The sequence below is a fragment of the Podarcis bocagei genome (assembly GCF_964188305.1).
Source record: "Podarcis bocagei genome assembly, chromosome: 6".
In the NCBI taxonomy this organism is placed as follows: Eukaryota; Metazoa; Chordata; class Lepidosauria; order Squamata; family Lacertidae; genus Podarcis; species Podarcis bocagei.
The window spans coordinates 99,396,591-99,410,308 of NC_138130.1; the positions used below are offsets into that span (position 1 = coordinate 99,396,591).

At 46.5% G+C, this 13,718-nt stretch overlaps 1 protein-coding gene across 2 annotated transcripts in view; it reads right to left on the reverse strand.

Annotated features, from left to right (window-relative positions):
* Window positions 1–1,346: 1,346 nt before the first annotated feature.
* ACER3 (alkaline ceramidase 3) overlaps window positions 1,347–13,718 on the reverse strand; it is a 51,503-nt gene continuing 39,131 nt past the window's right edge. Inside the window, exons 7-11 of one of the 2 annotated variants that reach the window (XM_081197458.1) lie at window positions 13,078–13,136; window positions 11,416–11,517; window positions 8,837–8,941; window positions 6,515–6,560; window positions 1,347–1,498 (exon numbers count right to left, since the gene is read on the reverse strand). In XM_081197458.1, coding sequence (XP_081053584.1) covers window positions 1,427–1,498; window positions 6,515–6,560; window positions 8,837–8,941; window positions 11,416–11,517; window positions 13,078–13,136 — 384 coding nt within the window. In that variant the 3' untranslated portion in view covers window positions 1,347–1,426. Of the gene's footprint in view, window positions 1,499–6,228; window positions 6,391–6,514; window positions 6,561–8,836; window positions 8,942–11,415; window positions 11,518–13,077; window positions 13,137–13,718 lie in introns of those variants that run through there. The other variant, XM_081197459.1, reaches the window with a different exon arrangement.

Consider the following 13,718-nt stretch of genomic DNA (forward strand, 5'->3'; position numbering starts at 1 on the left):
GCAGATGGCCAATTGACACTTTTCTTCGTTTTAGGAAGGCACAATCCTAACTTTTTCACTATGTTTTTATTCTGCCCATCCCTCCAAGGAGATCAGGGTGGCATACCGAATATTCTCAAAACAACCCTATGAGGTAGGTTAGGCTGAGAGATAAGAGACTCAAAAGATGTCCCGTGCGCATCTGAACAGTTGTGCATGGATTTTGTACTCCGGAAGGCAGGCAGGTATGAATTAAATTTGTTTGGGAACGAGAAGCGGCGATTGGTTACCTCCAGGTAACTACCGTATTTTTTGCACCATAACACTCACTTTTTTCCTCCTAGAAAGTAAGGGGAAATGTCTGTGCGTGTTATGGAGGAAATGCCTACGGGTGGCATGCCTACGGATTTTCCTCCTCTAAAAACTACGTGCGTGTTATGGTCGGGTGCGTGTTATAGAGCGAAAAATACGGTATTTAGGACTGCAATGAAAGTCCAGCTTCACAGTTCACATCTCCAATTGGTCGGAGGGCGAGAGCTAAGGCAGGTTTGTTCCTTTGGCCTACAATTATCCCATGGAGAGGGAGTGGTTTTCGAAGGGGTGGTTCTCCTACTCTGGTTCAAAACATTTTGCAGCTGCACAGTGATCAGAGAAATGTGTCCCAGCATCCTCTACTGTTCCACAAGGGATCCTGGGTCACACCTCTCTAGCTAATACTGTTTCATTGGTTCCACAAGTAACCACTGGGGTGGACAACTGGACTTCTGTTTATGGGCTTCTGTTACTTCTGTTTATCACTGACTTAACAGCAAATTTCACAAACTTTTTGCATGTGGAAAGACACTCCCCCTATCAAATTAAAATCCCACTATCTGTAAAGGAAACAGGACATTTCACTCAGTTAAGAGAATAACACTCCTACCCCAGCTCCCCTTATCGTGTGCAAATTGCTAAAGAAACCAGTTTTTGGAAAACCAGAGTAAAGCCCCGGACTGTTAGGATGTAGCAGCAGACATACAGAGTGTGCCCGAGAACACAGAGACCCCTCTAAAGATCAAATAGATGGTCTGTCCGTTCCTGACTGGCTCCAATGATGCTCAGACATGTTTTCACCCACAAATGAAAACCTCTGTAACCCACCATCAAGAACAGAAAACACACTTGCTTTCTGTGAGCAGCACAATCTGCCAGCCCAGCAGCTCCAAAAGTATTGTATACAGAAATCCCACGCCCTCGTTTTGATACCTCAAGCACAGAAAAACCTCTAATCGTGGCTTCTGTAGATAGGCTGGCTCTTGTTTCTACAGATTCTCTGCAGCTCCAGAGGGAAGGAAAGGGGGATATTCCTTTGCAAGAATGTTCAACACGCCAGTCCAAGTGGTTTATTGTAGACTCTCCTGATGCATCTGGGGTAAGTGGTCTCTTCAGCGTTGGTCAAATGTCCTCGTCATTGCTTCTTCGCAGATTCTTGCTTATTGGTCGATTCTACTAAGAGAACAGGCCAAATCCCAAAGAGAAACTATTGAAAGGAAGGGAGAAAAGGGGTTCTTAAGACTGCTGGGCCGAAACATAGAAACACAACACACATACCTCCCTGGAGATTGCCAACTGATCAGACAAAATGTTCTGGTTTTTGCTCCTGTCCATTTAAAAGCAGCTTGATCTGTAGAGGCCAGCGGGTTTTCATAGCCGCAAGCAAGCAGATAAGTCACTTGCTAATGTCCACAGACCAAGCTGCTGTTAAAAGACACAGGAGCCAGGGAATGAACATGATTAGTAAATAGTAATTCCAGTTGACGCAGTGTTTATACACAAGAGCATCTGCGTGACTCTCTCTTCTGAAAAACTTTCATTGGTTTAATAAGCAAAAAAAGATGGAGAGCTGTCATACTGTACATGTCTGATACTCTGATACTGAGTCGAACCCTTGGTCCATTTAGCTCAGTATAGTCAACACTGACAGCAGCTTTCTAGGGTCCTAGGCAGGAAGTCTCTCCCAAGCCTACCTAGAGATGCCCGCAAGGACTGAACCTGGGACCTTCTGAATGTATACGCACAAGGCAAATACTCTCCCACTGAGCCGTGGCATCTCCTGGACTCCTGGGCACAAGCAACCAGGAATTTTAGCCGGCTTGGGAAAGACGTTAACCTTCACGTTAGAAGAGGCAATTCACATGGCCTGGAGATAGGCGCAAGAGCAGCCGTTATGGGCAGAGAAGCGTTCTCACTGCTGCAATCCCAAACCCTAGCACTGGGAGAAAGCCATTTAGGGACCTCTTGTCGTCAGAACAAAGGCACCTTTGTTAAGGCAGGAGGGGAGACGGGCCTGGCCCCAGCCATCAGCCCAAGGAGGAGTGCAGTTGCTGAAGGAAGTTTGCCTCCCTACCAGAAACTGAATGCTCTACTCCAACTGCTTCAGGGACTGCGGAGGGCGGCACCCTGTGGCCCCATTTGCCAGCTGGGGGTGCATGGGCTCCTGGGTTTTTAATATTAGTGCAAGCACCTCCATGGCACTGCTTTTGATGCCTACAAAAAACAGTTGCATTTAGGCAACCCTACCCAGACACATAATTATAACATGTACACCTGTTTTTCACACTGTTGATTTTCTTTGCATTTTGATGATGTTATTATGTTATTCCTGCATTGCAAGAATGACCGTTGGGGTCCCTTCCAACTCTATGCTTCTTTGTCGGCTGCTTTTAAAGTCTGTTTTTAATTCCTACGTTTGCTTAGAATTTTATACCGCCTTATGCTTTCTTTAAGAGTACCTGCTATACAAATCTTGTTTAAAAAATTAATATGTACATGAAAAGTAGTGCAGTTATTCGATCAAAAGGCACCTTCAAAAATGACATTTACTTTATTATATTTTCATTTTTATGCATTTCACAAGGCCAGAGCGGGTTACAACATCAAGGGTAATACAAGGAAACAGCAACAACAGTCATCACCCATCTAAAGGCAAACCAGTTAAATCACTAAACAGAAAATTCCTTAACAGCCTAAACAAAACAGCAAAGCGAGGAAGCAAGACAATCCTTTATCTCCACCCAGTGACACGAAGCTTTAAAATACTGTAGTGCTGCATGCTGGAGACGCTGCCCTGCTCCCCTTGACCCCTCCGTCTGTCCAAGCAAATGACTTGGCAAGGACTTCCAAAGCTTAGCTCTTCCTCCCTCTGTTTGCCCTAGAAAGCACTGAGCGTTCTGCGAAAGTGAAGCAAGTTCTTAGCAGCTGGGCTGTCTCTTGGAAGCTTTTCCAACTGTGGCACTGGGCAAACCTATTTCAAAGTACCGTATTTTTCGCTCTATAAGATGCACCAGACCACAAGACGCACCTAGTTTTTGGAGGAGGAAAACAAGAAAAAAAATATTCTGAATCCCAGAAGCCAGAACAGCAAGAGGGATCGCTGCGCAGTGAAAGCAGCAATCCCTCTTGCTGTTCTGGCTTCTGGGATAGCTGCGCAGCCTGCATTCGCTCCATAAGACGCACACACATTTCCCCTTACTTTTTAGGAGGGAAAAAGTGAGTCTTATAGAGCAAAAAATACGGTATTTGGAAAGGTTCCCATTTGGATGCCTGCCTTGTGTGCGAGTTCAGTGCTGCATTTTCAAGTGGAAGATTTTCAAGACAATTAGGCATGTCCCAACAATAGGGACGGGAGAAAGTGACAACCACCCCATTGAGACTTAGCAATATTATCGCCCGGAGTGTGTCCTTGTTGCCTCCACACACGAAAAAAGGGTGCAAGCTGTTTCATTACGGTTGTGGGACACATCGTTCTGGTGGTTCAGAACAATGTTTCAGAACAATGTTCAAAACATCCATGTTCTGATGGGTTTTTTAAAGAGGCTTGTGCCTTAGGCCCCAAGAGAAAACCTCAAGGCAAGCGAGGCGTCCAATCTTGTATACAAGTTTGGATCCAAAAGCTGACAGAATATGCCGAATTAGACGGTCTATCGGAAAAAATAAAGAATAAATCAAAACAGGAATTTGTCTCAAAATGGGAGGTTTTCAAAGAATATTCGAAACATAAATATAGTAGTTTAAATTCTGTTGCAGCATTCGAGGAACTTCAGGCATAGTTGCAAGGTAGATGTAAGAAATTAGATATATTAAGAAAAAGTTTAATTATGGCAAAAGTGTTTATTGGCAATAAGTAATATGAAATCGAAATATGGAATAGACGGGAGGTTGGGTCTTTAGTGTTAAGACCAATTTATGTTTTATTGTTCGTTAAGAAAATTATGTGTCTATGGTTATTCCTGTGTGTAATTTGGTATTTGTGCTTTTTCTTTTTTTTTCTTGCTGTATCAATAAAATAAAAAAGGCAAGCGAGGCATCAAGTTAATCATATGAATGCAAGCAACATGCTTGGGTTTTGTTTTTTTATGTAAATAGGAAGCAAGAGCAGTGTAGGGGTTGGTGTTTAACATTCTCCCCCCCCCCCATCGAGGTTCCAACAAAATTAAATCTCTGAAACTGGAACTTTTGTTTCAAGGGAAGCCAATGTGCTGCTGCCCAGTAGAAGCACTGAAATCCAAGCAGCAGCTTCTGAGAGACCTCAGAATCACTTGCACCATGGTTCCAGTTACAGATAGGTAGCCGTGTTGGTCTGCCATAGTCAAAATAAAAAAATTCCTTCCAGTAGCACCTTAAAGACCAACTAAGTTAGTTCTTGGTATGAGCTTTCATGTGCATGCACATGAAAGCTCATACCAAGAACTAACTTAGTTGGTCTTTAAGGTGCTACTGGAAGGAATTTTTTTATTTGCACCATGGTAAATTTGAGATGCTCTTGGACTCCCGTCGCTAATGGCTCTGGCGAACAGAACCAAGGGAGCTGGGAGTCCCACATCTAGAGAGCCTACATCTGGTTTAGAGTTTGGGATAAATGCACACATGCAAAAACAGAGATGCTATTCAAGTGATTGTGCATTGATTAGTTACGCTTACTAAGAAAACGAATCGTTCTGAAGTCAAAGATTGCCCCTTGTTCTATGCTGACACACGCACCTAACACCTTGGAAGAGGCAGGGCCCCTTGTGAAGGGGGAGCAGGGAGGGTACTCTCTGCAAAACAGCCAGCTGCCACGAAGAATTTGCAAGACGTTAAGGTGAATTTTAAAAGCAGTTCAAATCCACGAGGGATACATGTTTTTCAACTGATCCAAAAGTTTTGAACCTACTGTTCTCATTGATTTGTCAATGAAAACTTTGCTTCGTTTACTCAGAGGGGAAAAAAATGAGCGCCGTATCAAAAACCCAGGGATGTAATAAATGCTGCGGGAACTAAGGAGGCAGTTGGAAAACAGATCATTTCTCCATCCAGCCCAGTATTGTTTACCCTGGTGGTTCTGAAAATCCCCCTCTATGGACCACTGGAAAATTGCTGGTCTTGGCAGATCATTTAATTATTATTTTTTTGCACCTGTTGTCACACACTGCATTTTTTATTGATTCTTTTATCTCCTATATTGTATTTTACTGTATGGCAATCTGAATTCCACAGAACTCAAACTGTATGCATTCTTCACAGACTCGCTTTGGTCTGCCTGAACGAAGCCTGTGGTCCACAGACCACAGTTTGGGAAGTCCAGTGGCTGGCAAAAGAATTCCAGGGCTATCAAAAAATTTCCAGGTTCAGAGAAAAATAGGGAGGGAGAGAGGACTCCTTGCCTGATCCTGCTAACAAGAGAGGTATGTCAGGGACTGGCAACCTTCTGCATGGCAAGCATGCGCCCCACCACTGAGCTATGGGTCCTTGTCTACACATGTGAAGACGGGGAAACTTAAGGGCCTTGCTGGAGCAATTCAAAAGAACATTTTTGTCCTGAATGCAGCCTCTGAGCCTGAAGGAGCATCACAATCTTACAGAGTCTTACTTCAAAGAAAGCACATCGTCATAACCTACCAGGCTGCAAGATCAATTGTGCCTCAACACCTGCACCTTCCTTCTATGCAATTTGGTTGCGTCCATTAATCCAAAATTCCTGCAGAACTGCTTCAGCTTAAAACGCCTGGCTGCTTAATGCCTTGAGACCCCGAAGTGGTTTTGCTGGCGCTACCTCGATCGCCTGGTCGATGAATCACATTTAGAAGATGCAATAAATCTCCTTAAAGCCGCAGGTGGGCACAAGGAGCTAACTGGAAAACGCTTATGGATCCCTTCGTTTCTCAAGAGGTCCCTTCCAGATGTGGACCATTGTGCTGGTGACAAAATTAACTCACTACAAAAGGACTCAAGCAGGTTTTAAAACTCAATAAAATTTATTGGTGGGGGCGGAATGACAGTGGTTCATTATGTTTTTTGAATAATATAGCCCAGGATGCGTGTGCCCTTTTCTCTTCTTTCTCAATGTTAAATTGACACTGCAGATTTTATGTATGCCGTATCTTTTGTTTTTCCCTACAGTGAAAAGCAAATCAAAAAAGGAAAAAAAAAAATAATCCATCACTACCAGTCTTATTCGCTTCTGTCCTAACAAGCCCCGTCACCTGCACAAGCCGTAAATTACTGTAGAGTTCCTTACCTTGACCTTTGGCCTGTACTTCAGGTAAAGTGTCCTTGAATATAAGCTAAAGAGGAGAGGAGAGTGGAGAGAAGGAAATGAAGATTAAAACAAGCGATTGGGTACATCCGCTTAGGTGAGACGACAGAACACAGCCCCAACTCAAATGAACACCGGAGCTGCTGGGCAGCTCAGTTGGCAGAGCACAAGACTCTTAAATCTCAGGGTTGGGAGTTCGAGCCCCACGCTGGGCAAAAGATTCCTGCACTGCAGAGGGTTGGACTAGATGACCCTCGGGGTAACCTTCCAACTCTACAAAGGCAAAAGCAGCCAGCTTCCTGTTTTGAGTACCTGGGACTGTGAGAGAACCTGGCAGGGAACCATGGAGGTCAACTGGGCCAGCATCTGATGGGACAGGGAAGCCCACCGCTGAGCGGAGCTTCTGATTTAAGGTGCTGGTTTTGATCTTTAAAGCCCTTCACAGCCCAGGACCCTCGTACCTACGGGACTGCCTCTCCTGATATGCCCCACGGAGGACCTTAAGGTCCATAAATAGCAACACCCTAGAGGTCCCGGGCCCTAAGGAAGTCAGATTAGCCTCAACCAGAAGCCAGGGCCTTTTCAACACTGGCTCTGGCCTGGTGGAACGCTCTGTCTCATGAGACCAGGGCCCTGTGGGATCTGATTTCTTTCCGCAGGGCCTGTAAGACAGAGTTGTTCCGCCTGGCCTTTGGCTTGCAATCACATTGATCCCCTCCCCCTCTTTCTTTCTTTTGTCCTTTCTCCTTCTGTGATGGAACTCCCATTTGGGGACTTCCCTGGCTTTTTTCTGGCGCACATAGGACCAGCCTAGATAGTTGGCCTTGGTGAAGGCTTGATGTTTTTATCCCCCCAAAAGTTTTTGATTTGAGTTTCCACTGAAATGAGAGCATTTTAATGTTTTCATGTTGCATTTTAATCTTAAGCTGTATTTCAATCAATTGTTTTTATATTTGGTGTTAGCTGCTCTGAGCCCGGTCTTGGCTGGGGAGGGCGGGTTATAAATAATAATAATAATAATAATAATAATAATAATAATAATAATAATAATTATTATTATTATTATTATTATTATTATTATTGCTGAAGCTGGGACTCTTGTGCAGCGATACTGAGGTGGGGGGTCGTAAGAGGAGCTTGGCTCTGCTAGATCAGGCCAAAGGCCCCTGTCTGGCACGCTGCTCTTCCAGTTGGCCAACCACATGTCTATGAGAAGCCAATATGCAGGATGCAAATACCTTCTCCCAGCTCGCGATTCCCAGCAGCTGGTATTCAGAGCTAAGGTGCAGAGGGCAGGTGGGCAAAGCTATAGCCAGAGCCAGTACAGGCATTTTGCCTCCCAAGGCAATTGTCTCCTCTGCCCCCATGAGTCCAGCTGTATAGTCAAATTATTGTGGCACCTGGATGAGTTAACCCCACAAGTAGGGCTGGGCGATATATCGTCCAAAAACAGTTTGAAGTCCATAGCGCGTCATCGGTTTCATTTTTTGACCTGGCAACGTATCACAAATCATGATGTGCGTGCATATGTGCTAAGCAAAAATCACAATGCAGGAAAAACCATGAAGTCAGCAAATGCCTCTACAGTCATACCTCATGATACGTCCGCTTCATGTTACGTTCTTTCAGGTAACGTCCCGTGGCGACCCCGAAGTACCAGAAAGGGTTACTTCCGGGTTTTGCCGCTCGCGCATGCACATAAGCGCAAAAGAACGTGCACAGATGCGCCGCTGCGGGTTGTGCTCTTTTCATGTTGCGAATGGGCCTCCAGAATGGATCCCGTTTGCAACCAGAGGTACCACTATACATAGCTCCACCCTTATTGCAGACATTGTGATATATCAGTACATTGTGATGTTTAGCTAATGATTTATCAAGAAGTTGAAAACCAGATATTGCCCAGCCCTGCCCTACCCACAAGTGCCTTCTCTTCCCCTTCCTGGCAGTGAAAAATAAAATAGGAATAAATTGCTATTTATTCTGTTGCGCTTTCAGAAGAGTCCCATGTCAGCTGCCTGAGGCGGCTGCCCCACTCTGCCTAATGACAGGGCCGGCGCTGCACCAGTAGCCGCCATTCCTCCCTGCCAACCCCCTTGCCACCTGTCACCCACTGCTGCTCCTCTTCAATGCATACAGCCCTGGACGCAGCTCCGAATCTTATTAACAGAACTTTTTTCCAAGAAACCAGTCACGCTTCTTAATCTTCTGGAAGGAAGGGGAATGGTTTACAGCTATGAAGTTGGCAGCACATGGGGCGGGAGTCCCCCCCCCCCCCGAGCCCACAAGAAGGAGAGGCTGTCACACCTGAACAAGATATGAAGGTAGGAGCCGAGGCCTGTAAGAATGTGCCACCAGGCATGAAACTGCGTCACGACGCTCACAAGCGGAGGTAGCCTCTCCCGCAAACCCCTGTGGAGAGAGAAAAAAACAGGACAGAGTCACAACCTGGGACTCTAAGCCGCTCCATTTATATACCTGTCAGACCAGAAATGTCCGGTTTCCTGGCTGTCTGCTTCCTAGGAAGATCTGGCGATACTAACTGAACATTTTCTTTGTCTGGCAGCTTGCTGAAACAGTGCTTTCTGTTCTCTTGCAGAATATATACTGGAGGCCAAGTTTAAAAGGCGACCTTCGTCAAAGCTGCACACTCGAGGAAAATGTGGGCTTGCCTGGCACAGGAACCAGCGTCAAAGGTGTCGGTAGTTTTCTTGGTGCACCCGGTTTACCTTTCTGTGTGCAATGAGGCTTCCGTGCATCAGCGGAGACAGGCACGGCTTTTTGTAACCGCATGTTCAATTTGACATTTGTGTGGGTTACAGGGCAGTTTATTCCACCCCCGGTGGCTGTGAAAGAGACCGTGGAAAAAGACTTGTCTGACAAAAGCACGTCTCACAGCCCATTTGCAGCCCAATGAGGTGGACATAACGTCACTAAAGCAATCTCTCTGGCTGAAGCTCACTCAGATTAGATCTTCCATGTAGCTCAGGACTGTCTCATAAACAGCTGCTCACGTTCAGTCCAACACAGTCTCTAGAGTGCATGCAATCGTGCGGGATCAAAGACATGCAGTTGTTGCACCAGTTGTTTAGGTAACTTTCAAGTCTCTGTAATTCTCTACCATGGAAGCTAAATGCCACAGCTGCAAGGGGACCTTGGCCACACAGTTGCCCTCCTAAACCCAGCTTCCCCCCCGCCCAACCTTAGAACTGGGGGTGGGGGGAAAACCATGTTCTCCCCACAACCTCCTAACCCAGAATCTTCCAATACTGTTTGTCAATGCTGACTACAGTCTGACAGATGGCACCCTATCGTGGCACCCAACTGTGTGGTCTACCTTCAAACGCTACGGTTGCAAGAGTACAGTTCTGGACACGATTGGCGCTTGCCGAGCAGAAGGTTGGCGGTTCAAATCCCCTCAACGGGGTGAGCTCCCGTTGCTCTGTCCCAGCTCCTGCCAACCTAGCAGTTCAAAAGCACACCAGTGCAAGTAGATAAATAGGTACTGCTGTGGCGGGAGGGTAAACGGCATTTCTGTGTGCTCTGGTTTCCATTACGGTGTCCCGTCGTGCCAGAAGCAGTCCTGCTGGCCACATGACCCAGAAAGCTGTCTGCAGACAAACGCCAGCTCCCTCGGCCTGAAAGTGAGATGAGAGCCGCAACCCCATAGTCACCTTTGACTGGACTTAACCATCCTTTGCCTTTTACAGTTCTGGACAGACTGAGACAGTGAAGCTATGATTTAGGAGCTACAATTTAGAACAGAGTGTACAAGGGTGACGCAATGCCAAGGGGCCCATGGGTGGTTTAGTACCGAATGTTGTATAGGCAACTTTCCACTTACACGGGGGTTACGTTCCGGGGGAACGAGAGGGAAGTCTCATCTGGACAGCCCAGGACCTCCAGACCTCCAGGGAGGTCACTTTGGTGCTGCTAATACAGCGCTTTGACTTCACCCCCGGAGGCACACTCCATTGTATACCTGAAGGAGCGTCTCCACCCCCATCGTTCTACCCAGACACTGAGGTCCAGCGCCGAGGGCCTTCTGGCGGTTCCTTCATTGCGAGAAGCAAAGCTACAGGGAACCAGGCAGAGAGCCTTCTCGGTGGTGGTGCCCGCCCTGTGGAACGCCCTCCCACCAGATGTCAAAGAGATAAACAACTACCTGACACTCAGAAGACATCTGACGGCAGCCCTCTTTAGGAAAGCTTTTAATGTGTGACATCTTAGTGTATTTTTGGTCTTTGTTGGAAGCCGCCCGGAGTGGCTGGGGAAACCCAGCCAGATGGGCGGGGTACAAATAAATTATTATTATTATTATTATTATTATTATTATTATTATTATTATTATTATATCTCGAGACAGACGGTTGCCAACTACAACCATTATTATCGTCGATGATTTGTTACCAGCCCTTCACCCCAAGGTCTCAGGGCAGGTTAAAGGTAAAGGGACCCCTGACCATTAGGTCCAGTCGTGGCCGACTCTGGGGTTGCGGCGCTCATTTCGCTTTACTGGCTGAGGGAGCCGGCGTACATGTGGCCAGCATGTCTAAGCCGCTTCTGGCGAACCAGAGCAGCGCACAGAAAAGCCGTTTACCTTCCCGCTGGAGCGGTACCTAATTATCTACTTGCACTTTGAGGTGCTTTCGAACTGCTAGGTTGGCAGGAGCAGGGACCGAGCAACAGGAGTTCACCCCGTCGCGGGGATTCGAACCGCCGACCTTCTGATCGGCAAGTCCTAGGCTCTGTAGTTTAACCCACAGCGCCACCCGCGTCAGTATTTCAAAAACAGTATTAAAAACGATGGGGTTTTGGAGTTAAATCCCCACCCCCAAACCGCAAAGTCAGTGAACGAGAAGAATCGCACGCTGCAGTTCACTTACCTCAGTTTATCGCAGAAAATATTGTCTACGTTCCAAAGGAAAAACCCCAGCAAAAATACTGTCAGGGACGTATAGCCTAGGCCCCTCAGCCACGGGTATACCCTAGAGAGAAGCAAATGAGATTTTTTTTCTCAATATGTTAAAGCAGATTTAACAACAGGAGAAGAGCCCTGCTGGATCAAGACCAAAGGCCCATCTAATTCCCATTTTCAATCCCCGGACTCTCCAGGCATGGCAGAAATCTTGGAGAGCCACTGCCAGTCGTGTTGGCAATGCTGAAAAGGAAGACCAGTGGTCTGACTCAGGCGAAGGGAGCTTCCTGCGCTCTCGGAAAACCACGAGCAGGACCTGAGAGCAATAGCCCTCTCCCCAATTGCCGCTCTCACCAACTGGTATTTAGAAAATGCACCGCCTCCAGCAGTGGAGGTGAAACACAGATATTGCGGCTAGAAGACACCGATGCTCTTATCCTCCATGGACTGGCCTAATTTTCTTTTAAATCGATCCAAATTGGTAGCCATCACAGCCTCTTGTGGGATCAAACTCCGCAGTTCAACTATGTGAAGAAGCCCTTCCTTTTCGTCTGTCCTGAAACTACCAACGTTTGGCTCGGTTGGATATCCCTGGGTTCGAGGTACTAGGACAGAGGGATTGTTTTTTTTTTGGGGGGGGGAAATATCTCGCTACCCACCTTCTCCAAACTCTGGGTAATTCTGCACACCTCCATCATCTCCCCTCATCCACTCGCTTTGTCTTGAAACTAAAACCCCGCAAATGGTGAACCCTTTCCTCATAGAGCTGCTCCACCCCCCGGTTATTCTGACTGTCCATTTCAGTTTTAGTTAACAATAATAAAAATAATAATAAATTTTATTTATACCCCACCCTCCCCGGCCAGAGCCGGGCTCAGGGCGACTAACAACCAGTAAAATTACACTAAAAACATAATGGGGTGGGGGATTTAAAATACAGGTTAAAATGCAATTTAAAATGCAGCCTCATTTTAAAAGTAGCCCATAGATCAAAACCATAAGGGGAGGGAAACATAAGGGTCAGACTGAGTCCAAACCAAAGGCCGGGCGGAACAGCTCTGTCTTGCAGGCCCTGCGGAAAGATGTCAAGTCCTGCAGGGCCCTGGTCTCTTGTGACAGAGTGTTCCACCACATAGGGGCCAGTACTGAAAAGGCCCTGGCCCTAGTTGAGACCAATCTAACCACCTTGTGACCTGGGACCTCCAAAGTTTTGTCATTTGTGGACCTTAAGGTCCTCCGTGAGGCATATCAGGAGAGGCAGTCCCGTAGGTACGCGGGTCCTAGGCCGTTAGAGGTCATTATATAGCCAGGTGGTCGCCAGCCAGAGTGGGGGCCCTCTCTGCATTGCAGAGGGACTAGATGATCCCTGGGACCCCTTTCCAACTTCACAATTCTATGATTCTACGAATTAGCCTGCAGTTCTGGACCCCTCCGCAACTCTCCCGTGTCCTCGCTGAACAAGCCTAGCCTGAAGGCTGCATGCTATTTTTGACTCAGGCTTGTTTGTTGGCTAAAAATGAAAAAAAATGAGAACACTCAAACATAATAAACAAAAAAAGAAAAACCCCAATAACTCCCCCCCCCCACAAATGATCAAGTGCAAGCGTTTTAAAGTTAACCCGTTCCTTACCATAAGACTATATATACAGATCGCAGTACTAGAACAGCCACCAGCGTTCCATACATAACCTGTACGACAAAGCAGAAGGAAAGAAGGTTTAATTTTCTCTGGGTCTCTCCCCTCTGCAGGTAAATTAATAGAATGCTATGCTTCCCTGAATGAAAGGTGTTGCGCTTCGGCAAACATATGAAAGGCTAGCTAAAATTTAGCCTTCCATTGCTTTAAGAAAACGCATGCCCAAGAGGGAGGGACCAGTCAGATTTACAAGAGGGAAAAAGAAAAACTGAAATAAACTGACTTTGATCCCCCCCCCACTGCCTCCCAAGACCATGTTATTCCAGTTCACGCACCTGACAATTTTTGCTTTTAAATGCTCATGTAATATGTTAGTTGGTAGTGTGACCCAACGATTCCTGCGAAATCAATCGCGATTTCCCCCTTAACACCCCATTTGCCGCTAAAGCCGACGCTCGGACTGTCATTCCGCATCTTTGCTTTTGTTAAAATCGGTTTCTGTGCCTCCCACTCTGCGCTGAAGAAAAGGGGAACTGTTCCGGGAGGCCTGCAAGCACCGTCTTGGTAGCCAAGATAACCCCGCAATTAACTGGTAGTTGTTGCAATGATGAGCTCATATATATTTGCACTGACAT